This window comes from Dromiciops gliroides, chromosome 2 (genome assembly GCF_019393635.1).
Source record: "Dromiciops gliroides isolate mDroGli1 chromosome 2, mDroGli1.pri, whole genome shotgun sequence".
NCBI lineage: Eukaryota > Metazoa > Chordata > Mammalia > Microbiotheria > Microbiotheriidae > Dromiciops > Dromiciops gliroides.
The window spans coordinates 158,124,374-158,138,057 of record NC_057862.1 but is presented as its reverse complement, the minus strand read 5'-3'; the positions used below and the strand labels follow the sequence as shown (position 1 = coordinate 158,138,057).

The following is a 13,684-nucleotide window of genomic DNA, read 5'->3' as shown; positions in this document are numbered from 1 at the left end:
AGGCATTGATTTAATAGACTAACACCTCTTCTAATAAGGCATTACTACCTATGAATGTGTCAGAATCACACAAAATTCCTTGAAAGAAGTAGCAGCTGAAATAATTTTATTTGACCCTGTGTTAATACCAAGCCAGGCATAAAATAGGAAGGCAGACTTACCAAAGATGTTTGCTACTATTATTGAGGATATCCAGAGTAGAGTACAAATGGAAGAAGGATTCCCTATGAGTGTGGAAGGTCTTCACATGTTCCTCTTTGCAAATGCCATTATGTTGATTTCATCTACACTGGAACATCTCAGGGTTTTCTAAATGAGTTCTACAGTGACTCGAAAGAGTTCAGTCTACTCACCCATTAAATGGAAATGGATAGCAGAATGGATCAAAAACGAAAATTCTACAATGTTGTTTATAAGAAGCACATTTGAAGCAGAGAGATATACACAGGGTGAAGGTAAGAGGCTAGAGCAGAATTTTTTATGCTTCAGCTGAAGCAAAGAAAGCAGGGGTAGCAATCATGACTTCAGAGAAAGCAAACGCAAAATTAGATCTAATTAAAAGAGATAATGAAGGAAACTATATCTTGCTGAAGGGTACCATAGATAATGAAGTCATATCAATACTTAACGTATGTACCAAATGGTATGGCATCTAAATATTTGAAGAAGTTGAATGAGTTACAGATTATGAGTTATAGATAATAAAACTATACTAGTGGGGGAACCTTAACTTTCCCCTCTCAGAGCTGGATAAATCTAATAAATAAACAAAGAAGAAGTTAAGGAGGTGAACAAAATTCTGGAAAGGTTAGCTATGATAGATCTCTGGGGAAAAGTAAATGGGAATAGAAAGAAATATGCCTTCTTTTCAGCAGTACATGGCACCTACACAAAAACTGATCATGAATTAGGACATAAAAACCTCACAACCAAATATAGAAAAGCAGAAATAGTAAACACATCCTTCCTAGATTATAATGCAATAAAAATAACATTCAATAATAGATAATGGAAAAAGAGATTAAATTAATTGGAAATTAAATAATCTGATCTTAAAAAGCAAGTGGGTCAAAAAACAAATCATAGAAACAATAGACAATTTCATTAAAGAAAATGACAACAATGAGACAACATATCAGAATTTATGGGATGCAGCCAAAGTGGTACTTAAGGGAAAATTTATATCTCTAATTGGTTACATCAATAAAATAGAGAAAAAGTAGATCAATGAATTGGGCATGCAACTAAAAAAAACCCTAGAAAATGAACAAATTAAAAATCCCCAATTAAAAACCAAATTGGAAATCCTGCAAAATCAAAAGATTTAAAAAATTGAAAGTGAGAAAACCTTTGAACTTATAAATAAAACTAGAAGCTGATTTTATGAAGAAAAATCCAGCAAAATTGATAAATAATTGGTTAATTTGATTAAAAAAAGGAAAGAAGAAAACCAAATTACTAGTATCCAAAATTAAAGAGGTGAACTCACCACCAATGAAGAAGAAATTAAGACAATCATTAGGAGCTATTTTGCCCAATTATATGCCAATAATTTTGACAATCTAAATGAAATGGTTGAATTCCTTTCTTTCTTTCTTTTTTTTGGTGAGGCAGTTGGGGTTAAGTGACTTGCCCAGGGTCATACAGTTAGTAAGTGTCAAGTGTCTGAGTTCGGATTTGAACTCAGGTCCTCCTAACTCCAGGCCGGTGCTCTATCCACTGCACCACCTAGCAGCCCCTGATGAATATCTATAAAAATATAAACTATCCATATTAATTGAAGAAGAAATAAAATGCTTAAATAATACAATCTTAGAAAAAGATAGTGAACAAGCCATCAATGAATTTCCTAAGAAAAAAACCCCCAGGACCAGATGGATTCAATTCTACCAAACATTTAAAGAACAATTAATCCCAATACTATATAAACTAAATAAGTGAAACAGTGCTATCAAATTCCTTTTATGACACAAATATGGTGCTGATACCTAAACCAGGAAGAGCCAAAACAGAGAAAGAAAATCAAAGACCAATTCCCCTAATTTATGTTGATGCAAAAATTGTAAATAAAATACTATTAAAGAGATTACAGCAATATATCATAAGGTGGCATTTTATAACAGGAATGTAGGGCTGGTTCAACATTAGGAAAATTATCAGCATAATTGACCATGTAAATAACAAAACCAACAAGAAAAAATACAATTATCTCAATAGATGCAAAAAAAGCTTTTGATAAAATGCAGCACACATTCCTATTAAAAACACTAGAGAGCATAGGAATGAATGGAGTTACCTTAAAATGATAAGTAATATTTATCTAAAAGAGTTCAGCCTAACTCTTCACACTGGCAAAAACTAGTTGATAGAGTATGCTTCTTGTTCAGACTCTGATTTATAGTTGGATAGACAATCCATTAGCACATGTGCTTTGGACAGACACTAAAATGGACAAGGAGTTGGGAAATAGCATAGTACCTTTTTTTGGGGGGGGCAATGAGGGTTAAGTGACTTGCCCAGGGTCACACAGCTAGTAAGTGTCAAGTGTCTGAGGTCAGATTTGAACTCGGGTCCTCCTGAATCCAGAGCCAGTGCTTTATGCACTGCACCACCTAGCTGTCCCCAGTACCTTTTTTTTTTTTTTTTAATGAGTAACAATTTCTCCCTAAGAATTTTTAACAATATTCTTCTGGCGAGGCTGTATGTCTCTGAGTTTTAGTCCATAGTCACTGAGGTATTAAAGTTAAGGTGGCTTCTCTGATGTATTGAAGCTTGCAAGACATTACCAAGCAAGAATTGTGCAAGAGGATGTCGTCAAAAGAGATGAGTGACTTGAAAAGAAGATGGTCCAGTCATATGATAAGAGTGAGAGATGACTAATGTGTGGTTCACTGGTATTCATATGATGTCATGGGATTTAGAGGAAAGTCCCTGTGGAGGATATATGGAAGGATAGTGATAGGATGAGACACCACAGGCGGTTGTAATCTCTGTTGTTAGAGGGTACATCCACATTGATGAGATTACAGGTTCACAGAAGTAGTACTAGCTAATTATATCTTAGGTGGAATGTCTTATCCTCTCCCATTTGTCTTTCTAATGAAGTGATCCTCCCACCAGGCTTCTGAGATACTAAGCAAATCAGGCTAACTCACTGGTTTGCAAACCACTGTCTTTCCCCCCCCCCCTTCTATCAAGATAGAAGCATTTATTCCATTTTGAATCTATTGTTGCAAATGGTATAGATTTCCTTCAAACCAAAGTCATATGAATTTTATCTAAACTTCTGTTATCTGGAGGAAAAACAACTCTTCTCTAAATCAAGATTCAAATTAGTAACCTTAGGTTTTCAGAAAAAATCTGCACATTCTGAGGGACAGCAGGCAGCTCATAGATTAACTTCTTTAATTTGTAGTATATCGCCTCCCACCTCTTTCCAGGCAACTAAAAGAAGAACAAAATTTAAAATGAGTCTATCAAAGCAAGCACTCTGCCAAAGTCTTCCCTACTGATTTGCCAAAGAAGATACCTCAGATAATTACTGAAACTTTACAAAAGGAAGCAAATAAATCTACTTCTTTATACTGACACGAATAAAACCACTGGGCTATAGCAACATTTGGATGAATTGTTTTTGCTTATTTGAAAAGAGACAAATCCAGGTGTGAATAGGAGACATTGGTATAGGACTCTGAAAATGGACTTTAACAAATACATAGATGCTTCTAAGTAAAATTCAATTAATAACATATGCAGTTAGCTCAGCATTGGTGACAAAAGACCTGAGATGAAGTCCCAGCTTTATCACTGTCCATCATTTATTAACTGTGTAACCCTATGTAAGTTATTTGATGGCCCTGTGCCTCAGTTTCCATATTTGGAAAATGGCCATAAGATATTTTCACTACCTTTCACCATAACCTACCTCATATGGTTGTGGAAAAAATATATAAGACCATAAGGTCCAAAGAAAATGTGAACTATTTCTCCCAGTTTCTATCTTTCCCTTGCCACAGTTTTTTCTTCTTTTCCCTTGGAGGAGTGGAGGTTTTTTGGTCTCATAGTATGAAGCAGTGTGGAATGTGGCTTTGCAACTTTGTTGGTTATGTAAATACCCTTTGGTCTGTATAGACCTATAGCTCCCACTGGTGAGGGGAAAAGCTACTTCAGCATCTGGGGGGCATGCTATTCAAAGACAAATGTAATTTATACAACATTTGCACGCATTTTGTGTAAATCTGTGCAGGTTTGTCAATGTTTAAAGTCATTAGCCATAACAGCATTTAACTTCTGAGCTATAACATGGCTTGTTGCTCATTCCAGCTGCCTGATCTCAAGCTACCTTTCCTTCTGCCAAGTGCAATGGGTTAGAATTGTCTCTGAAACTGCAGCCAAAACAGTTTAACCTTTTGTTATCGTATCATCGTTTTGGAGCTATAAGGGAACACAAAGCCCATCTACTCCAAATTCAGCCCATTTATTCTGAACTTCTCATCTTACAGATAAGGATATGGAGGCCCAAAGAGAAAATGACTTGTCTACAGACATGCAAGTACTGTAATGATTGGTAGAGCCAGGCTTTTGGAACTCAGATCATCTGACTCCAAAATTACAGTGCTTTCCCCGCACTGTACCACAATTCTTTCGTGTATTTTCTCTATTGGTCTGGTTCTTTTTTTTTTTTTTTGATGGTTAAGATTACAAAATGTATAGTGACTATAATGACACATTTAAGTAAGAAAACAGACTTGAGCAATAAGTGTTGACCATTCTTCATGAGTAAAGATATAAAACCTTAAACGAGTATCATGATTCATATTTTCTTTAGAAACATTTTGGCTATAGAAATATATCAGATATTTTCATATTTCTCTGTATGTCTTTTATTTTACCTTCTTACATCTAAGTTAAAAACCACTTAATACTTAACCCTCCAAATCCTCCAAAGCTCTGTGGTTCTTTTTAACATTTGGAAAAGTTAAAATCATTTTCTTTTCTATTTTGTCGATTTAAATCTTGTATCTTATAAAAATTACACACAGGTGCATGTGCACGCGCACACACACAGACCCAGAGCCAAATTCTTTTTTCTAGGTGTACTGGATGGAGCAGAACACTCCTTGATGATGGAAAGGAGGAAAATTTCTTTCATTTCCGTCACTGGTTTCTTTGCTCTAATAGTTCTCCTTTTAGTTGGTGCACAGCTTCTGGGTAACACAGTTTCATTAGCTGCTTTGGAAGCAGCATCAGGATGGTAGGAGTTTGTCCTGAAGGAAACCGGCAGGCACATCACCAGCTTTATTCTGGTTATGGTCTTTGGTAGTGACTCTAAACAAGCAGTACAATTCTCCATCCTGTTTGTAAGCCCTTCAAGGGCATCAGTACAGGAATTTCCTCCATCAATGCATACTGCAACTGCAACCCTCTTCTTTGTCTTCCTCACACAATTCAGATAGTATCTCACGAATTTCTGTGATCAAAAAATCATGCACCGGGGCCCAACCCTCTGGTGATGAACCTTTATAAGCTTAGACCATTCCTCAGGTGATAGATGTAGAGTCTGTTGGAGCTTATGTTCTGCTGGTATTGCTTTTGAGACTCCAGAGTCACCTCCCTGCCATGATGGGAGGTGGGAGGTCCTTTTTCAATTTGACTATAACCCCATTTCCAATCTGACTCACAGAGAGGAATGTACTAATGCTACCTAAGGATGAAATTTCTTTCTTTTTGAGGATGAAATAACTTTAAAATTTGGGGAGCTTTTCTCATTGTTTGAAAAGGAATGTGATTTATATAATGCTTTCTCCCCTTTCTAATCTGCCGTAGCACACATTGCTATACCACATATAATGGTGCTTGATTATATTCTATTTCTTATTGTTCTCTAATTGTTTCAATGTTAAGTCTTATCACCTAAATTGGCTCCTTAAGAGCAAGTAGCATATTTTATTCTTTTCTGTTGTTGGTCTTTTCTATTCTCTGTATCTTAGAATAGTTCAGAACACTAATTGGTATATGATAAGTACTTGTTGAACACTGATATTTGTATAGAGTTATAAGTGAGAGAGTTTGGAGTTGATTTCCATTTTCAATTCATTAACTTTCTTTTCTTAGATTTAAAGGCACAGTGGAAGAACTTAGCAGCCAGATTTTGTCTGCACGGAATTGGCTGCAACAGGAACAAGAACGGATAGAAAAAGAACTTTTACAGAAGATTGATCAACTTGCCTTGGTTGTTAAGGAAAATAGCGTAGGTATCTGTTATTATGTTTGTATTACGTAATGAAATGACATTTAAAAACCATATTAGGGGCTGTTTTGGTCATGCATAGCAATTGACTGTCAATTTATTTAATTTTATGTACATTTTTTAGGGTTTTAAAATCAGTCTTTTTCTGTATTTTGTTTTACTTCATGCTTTAAAGAGACAAAAGGACTTGGATTTGTTTGGGCTTATTTAGGTTGTATGGACAGATAAATTTAGGGACTTTGGACTAAATAATAAATTTAATTTAGTGCTATCCAAATCGATCATCTCCATTAAACAAATAAACCAAGTAATACCAATTAATATCCTTTGACATTAGGCTTTGTAGATGCCTAACCTCAGAAATCTAGTTTTGGCGATTCTATTATCATTGAATAATTTTGTTTGTCCTGAAATCAAATATATCTGAAGAAGTCATATTTCTTTTTTTTAAGTAATAAACATTTTTATTTATAGTTTTGGGTTCCAATTTTTATCCCTTCTTTCCTCCCTCCCTTTCCCCCTCCCCAAGGCAGTAAGCAATCAGAGATAGGTTATACATGTATGATTATGTAAAATATTACTATATTAGTCATTTTGCATAAAACTTGAATAAAAGAAAAAATTAAAGTAAAAAATGCTTCAGCATGCTTCAGTCTGTGTTCCATTAATATCAGTTCTTTCTTTGGAGGTGGATAGTATGTTCCACTAATATTCCTTTGGGATTGTCTCAGATCATTGTATTGCTGAGAATAGTTAAGTCATTCACAGTTCTTCATCAAACAATATTGCTGCCTCTGTGCACAAGATTCTCTTGGTTCTGCTCACTTCACTATACATCAGTTCATACAAGTCTTTCTAGGCCTTTCTGAAATCATCCTCACCATCACCATCATATACTACAGCTTGTTTAGCTATTCCCCAATTGAGGGGCATTCCTTTGATATCCATTTCTCAGCTACTACAAAAAGAGCTGCTATCAATATTTTTATACAAATAGGTCTTTTTCTCTTTTTGGGGATATGAAGAAGTTACATTTCCAAAAAAATAAAGACAAAATTATAGCTGCCATTATCTTCCTCATTTGTCTTTGTGCTTAAGGACTCCTAGTAACTGCTCAGAGTTCCACAGACTAATTGGAAAATTTGGTGTACAACAAATCATGCATATATTGGGGTTCAAAGAAAATGATGATTATTGGGATAGCTACCAAGGTGTTGCAGGTAGTTGTGAATTCCTAAGCTGGCTTTACACGGACTTGGTTCTGTTTTAGGGGATATCCTTCCTCTCTTGCTCTTTGGTTCTTTATGTCCCACCCAGAGTTTACTCCATGAAACTTCTAATATAATCCAGATGTATTCCAGGTTTCTACAGATATGGAGAAGATAACTCCAGTCAGGGAACCCAGCTTCCCTCTTAGCTCTTACGTACTTCTAGGACCTTTTTGGAAGAAAAGGAAAAAGGACTGAGAAGGTTTGATGACACCCTTTCATAGGCCAACACAAATTGGGTTGTTTCTCCCTCAACACTCACTGTAACAGATTATAGCCAACTAATTCATCTTCTTTAAATTAAATCCAGCCTCCATGGAGCATGTCTGTACCCTCTCTAGGAAGATACAAAGTCCCCAACAAAGACTAAATACTCCAGAGCTCAAGTTGATCAGGGAACTCCCTTGATCAACCAGCTATACTTTCCATATTCAGAAGTTATTGGGCAGCAAAACTCTTTGGTTGACTCATTTTTATTAGTTTTTAACCTCAGGTAGTGTGGCACAGTGAATTTGTAGTTATAGGCTCGGTGTTTGAATTGCAACTTTGTAATATACTTCATTGACCTTGGCTAATTTCTTTTATCTTTCTAGGCCTATATTTCCTAAATTTCTGTAAAACAAGGGGGTTGTGTTAAATCATTGATATGATTCTGTGATCACTTAACAACACTATCCCTCCTTCCCCTAGCCAAACCATTCTCCTTCTGTTTAGTTTGTGTTTTGTTTTGTTTTTTATTAAGCTAAGAAAAAATAAGTGTTTGCTTGCTAGAAATACACTGAACTCATGTTTATAAATTCCTGGCATTTGTGTATTGAGATATATGCTTGTTGATTGATGGTTGAATTGGTTAGAATAGTTTGCCTGGAATCTCTGTTCTCCCCAGATTCAGTGCTCCTGAATTGACCATGCATGAATCTGGGATAGTAATGAAGAAAGTAATTAATGACTGGTTCCTTCTAATTTTGCCATACCACAGCCAGTATATTTTGGACTCAGACATGGCTTCCATGAATCAACTCTTAAAGGAAGACAAATAGTGAAAAAGATTTATCAAGTTTCCTTCAGATCATCTGCCAGAATCCAACTGGCCCATAGTTTGACATGCATTTGATTCACATTGATTTCTTTAGACTTTGGGTCTGTGGGACTCATACTCCTTACTCTCTCTCTCCCTCTGTGGAATCAAGTCCTGTTGCTGAGTCTGTCTCCACAATAGCTCATAGGTTTCATCATTTCTAATCATACTGCCATTACTCCAGTTCCTGACTTGGACTAGTCCTCCCCGCTCCAGCCCATCCTTCACATGGCTGCCAAAATAACTTTCCCTAATACACACATCTCATTATGGTGAATCCCCTTATTGGAAAACCTCCAGTGGCTCCTTAATGCTTGGAGGAAAAAAGACTCCTTAGGCTGGTTTTCAAGGCCTTCCATTCCCGGGTGCTGGACTTATCTCACAAGACATGAATTTCTTTTTTTTTTGTGACTGGCTTTCTTTTTTATGGCTGAAAAGTACTCTATCTCTAACTTTTGAAATCTTTGGTTCCCTATGTATTAACTCATTTGCCATTTCTTTCATTCCCTGATCCCTTCTAGTTGAAAAAGAGTGTGATTAAGTGCATTTATTTTCATCCATCCTAGGAAATCAGTGAAAGGACCATCGAGAAGAAGTTCAGTCAGATGTCAGCAAAGCTTGATAAAATAGAAGAGATACAAAAGAAAAATATGGAAGCACAGAGACTGAAGTCTGATGATGAGAAGATCAGTATTCGAATCAGCAAGATTGAATTGCAGATGAATGAAGAAATGAAAGAAATGAAAGCAGAAGTCAATGCTGGTAGGGCAAAAAAATATAAACATAGTTTATGTTCTCTTTGATGTAAAAACAAAATGATTTGTAAAATTCTCTACAATTTTCTAGAAACTATGTTAATAATAAAAATAAGTACACCATAGTGTCCCAAAAGTGTCCCAAGCCACTTTTCTGAATAGTTATGCTGTATTAATATATAAAAATGGTTTTGAAATTCCCCACAAATGATTACCCTTTGTTGGCCAAAGTGAGCTATAACCAGTACTCTGTAAAGGGAACCAAACTGTGGTGCTTGAAACTTAACTTGTCTCATTAGGGTTCATCCGTTACCCAAACAGACAGTGAGTAAATTGCTAGCATAATATCTAAGGTCTCATTATGATACAAAAATCAGTATACACCTTTGCCTACCTTTTAGGGTATAAGGAATTTAGTCTTTCATGCTTCTGCGGAAGTTTACAATATTTTCAATGTATTTCACATACCTGCTTTTGCTACTTGTGCTGCTCTTACCCTATGTATATGAAGGAATGACTTCTCCATATGTGTTAATTTGCTTTTCTTTTGTCAGGTGGAAATTAAAATAGCTTGTTAGCTTAGGAATGACTTGGTTGAAAATATTAAAGATTTAATACTATTTTGAAAGGTAAAAACTGACACTCAATGTATAAATTAGAAAATTACTTGGTAATATAATTCTGTAGAAACTACTTTCCTGGTCTATATTACTGTCCAAATGGGTTATTGAATTACTTAGGGAAATAGCTATTGGATTATATCACAGTATAATTAATTCTTGTTGGAATATTTTATTAACATTTAATTTTATATAATTTCATGAATTAGTTTATGGGCATATTTTTAATATACCACTGAGGAAATTAATATTAAGAAATGGCACAGGGAATGTTAACGTATCTTTCCCTAACCATTTCCTAAAAACTTACTTTCAGTGTCAGGGTTTTTTTTAAATATAGGGTTGAAACTTCATTTTGAACTTGTTCCTGCAATCAGTAGGGATTGTATTTTAATTTAAAATTTTATTTTGATATAGAATTTAGCCTTGACAAAGCATTTGAAATTTTTAACTCTTGTGAAATTTATGTCTTTCTAAAGGGTTTGCAGCTATCTATGAAAGCATAGGATCACTCAGACAAGTTCTTGAAGCCAAAATGAAACTTGATAAAGACCAGATACTGAAGCAAATTCATCAGCTAAAGAAACAAGAGGGTCCCATGTAAAGAGGTTTGGGACAGTGATAAAAAAAGAAGAATTTGTCACTGGGGCTAGGAAACTGGATGTTTGTGCAGTATGGTTTGCTCTCTCCAGGATGTGCATGTACCAAACAATGTGACATGGGCTTAAATTTTTAACTCGAGTTGGGAAGACAATCTTTAGGTAAGAAGAGTAAGTACATTTTTTATAACTTAATTTCACTTATAAATATAAATTCTATGGAATTTGTTCCATTTTGGAAAGGCTTTTATTCATTTTAGGACTGAAAACTCTTCAAAATATTTTTCTTCTTTGAATTAAAATTTTAATTTATTGTAGTGATGCTTTAGCTAAGACTGTTCATCATTTAAAAAATGTCAGTGTGGAGGTTTATGTTAGTAAGCTAATGAATTTGTTAGAGCAGTTGGTATGCAAAATATATCCCTTCACAGAAGAGATAATTCAATGTTTAAGTCCATGTTTGGATTTTATTGTTGTTTGTAATTTCCTGCTTTGTTTGCTTCCTTTAATTTTTCTTTCCCCTTCACTTGGAGTTTCCATGATAATTTGAGTTTTCAGTTTTTAAAAAATTGTAATTTATTTATTTGGATTCAATACTATTTGATTCCAATTCAGATAGTATAAGGGATTCATAATGCTTCTTCAACTGCCATATCGATTATTATCTACTTGAAAATAAAGTAGACAATCAAGATACTTTTCTGGAAACTGTAGAGCCAAAAATTGCTTAAATTATCTGGATATTTCAGATATTTAAAATAAAACATGAATTACCTGAATACTTTTCAGCTCTCCACAGCTTGTGTGATAAGAATCATATTCTGTATAATGGAATTATGGTTCACGGTAAGCTATTAATGCAGAATTGCACATTAACTACAATATGATGTGAACATTTTTCATGATTTTTATGAACCATTTCCTAAATGTTCCCAAAATGAAGATTAAAAATCTAGAAAAATACTTTGTATATTATTATTATTATTGTAAGTGTATTATTTTGCCTTGTTTTTATTATGTTGATGCACTGTACACTGAAGGTTTTGTTGACAAAATAGAAGGCATGATAATTCAAAATGTGATGTAAAAATGAGATGCTATGTATTTTAAAGTTGTATAATGTACTAGAAATTTTATCATTGTTAAAATACGATATTTCAGTATATTCTTTAATGAAATAAATAATTCATACTTTTGTATGGACAGGGATTCAAGCTGGCATTGAATTTATAACATTGTTAAGATATTTTCATCCACATGAATGGAATTTTTATGTTATAGGTGTATTTTTTTCAATTGCTACCTTTAATTATAAATTGAAAATTAACACCTATGCTGTAATCTAATCTAGATGCTTATAAATCTATGGATGTAAGATCTATACTGAGAAAACCGTTCTAAACTGTGAGGGTGCTGTAAAAAAATAAAAATAGGATTATTTTAAATGTAAAATTTTTTTGTTACTTTTTTCCCTAAGGACTCAGGAAAAGAAGCACCTTCTGTTTTTAAGATTAGTCATAAATGAATCATTTAACTGGCTACTACTGTTTACCCTTTTAAAATATGCTACTAAAACACATACTTTTTTTTCCTCCTTGCCTTGGCAAATGTTAAAAAAAGCCCCTAAGATTAGATAGATGACATTTGACCACCAACCTGTATTTTCTTTAATTTGATTTTAGCATCTGAATGAGTGTCTATGGCTAAGACAGCATTCTCCTCCACAAACCCCAGAGCTGTTTCTTCTTTTGAGGTAGAAGCCAATCCTACCGTAGAGAACTTGGGCCTCTCTATAGGAACATGGTAATTGGGAACAGCTGGCTGAGATGTGGTATGGGATGCTATAGTCCCTCCTCTATTAAGGGGTATGCAAGATCTTAGCCTGTCAGGCTTGTTGGAGCAGGCTTTATGGAATATGTATAAGTTGGCCAGATAGATGATAAGGACCTTGTATTATTGTGGAGTCCAGGATCCTATGGTCCTAGTTCTTTTTATATCCTTGGATCCAGGATCCAGGATCCAGGGATGGGATTGGCCTTCTGGGGAAATGGGTTAGTCTGTTAGGGCTTCATTTGGGCAGCACATCTTTACATTGACATAAGCCGAGCAAGGAGAAATAACACCATTCACCACAAAGAAAACAATGTTCTTTGGAAGTATAAAATTAGTTTATCTCTTTGGCATTGCAGTCATTTGGGCCAATTCCCTTTCAAGTCTAGTACACAGGGTGCATGACTGTGGGAACTTTCCTTAGCTTTTGATCTGTCCATGCTTGAGGAGGGAGCATTAGTATCCATGAACTTCTTTAAAAGAAGTGATCAATGCCAAATTAGGTTCTTAATGAAGGAGAGCCCATATGAAAGCAGGTGATAATCATCTGTGTGCTGAATTTCTCAGGTGCTTCTGATGTTATGGTCCTTCATGTAATGAGCTATATTGTATTCTTATCACCAAAGTTTAAATGTAAAGCATCTCCAGTGTCATTTTCCCTTATCAGAAATTTGTAATAAACAGTGCCATAAAACCCCACATGTAAATGCTGTGTTTGGTTTTAATAAAAAATGGTTAAATTTGGTGTGTGGACTTAATTCTGTAGAATGCTGTAGGAAATGATGTTACTGAAGCTGTTTCCATGGATGCTATATGTTCATTGAACTGCCTGACTACATGGATTCCTCAGTGGGATGAAATTCTCTCTGTATTCTCTACACTGTCATAGTGTCTGTGTTGCATGGTTGTCTTGTTACAAAACTCTTCTAGTATTTTTAAATCATTAAACTCCTTCAGTGCAAAATAGATTGAGATAAGTTTTCCCAAATACCACTCTATAGATGTCACAGTGAACTTTTGGATGTAGAGGGGATTTATAGTGGATTTATCAGGGACATTTTTTTAAATTAAAAAAAAATTTCAGCAAGACTGGATATTCTTTTCTTTTTTTGCAGGGCAATGGGGGTTAAGTGACTTGCCCAGGGTCATACAGCTAGTAAGTGTCAAGTGTCTGAGGCTGGATTTGAACTCAGGTACTCCTGAATCCAGGGCCAGTGCTTTATCCACTGCGCCACCTAGCGACCCCCTATTCTTTTATTTTCAATAGCTTCTTGTGCTTGGAGC

General features: G+C 34.9%; 1 protein-coding gene across 5 annotated transcripts in view; it reads left to right on the top strand.

Annotated features, from left to right (window-relative positions):
* FAM81A (family with sequence similarity 81 member A) overlaps positions 1-13,181 on the top strand; it is an 82,109-nt gene extending 68,928 nt beyond the window's left edge. For all 5 annotated transcript variants that reach the window (XM_043988681.1, XM_043988680.1, XM_043988679.1 and 2 more), the window contains exons 7-9: positions 6,115-6,250; positions 9,163-9,358; positions 10,451-13,181. In XM_043988681.1, coding sequence (XP_043844616.1) covers positions 6,115-6,250; positions 9,163-9,358; positions 10,451-10,575 — 457 coding nt within the window. In that variant the 3' untranslated portion in view covers positions 10,576-13,181. The remainder of the gene's footprint in view (positions 1-6,114; positions 6,251-9,162; positions 9,359-10,450) is intronic.
* Positions 13,182-13,684: the final 503 nt, after the last annotated feature.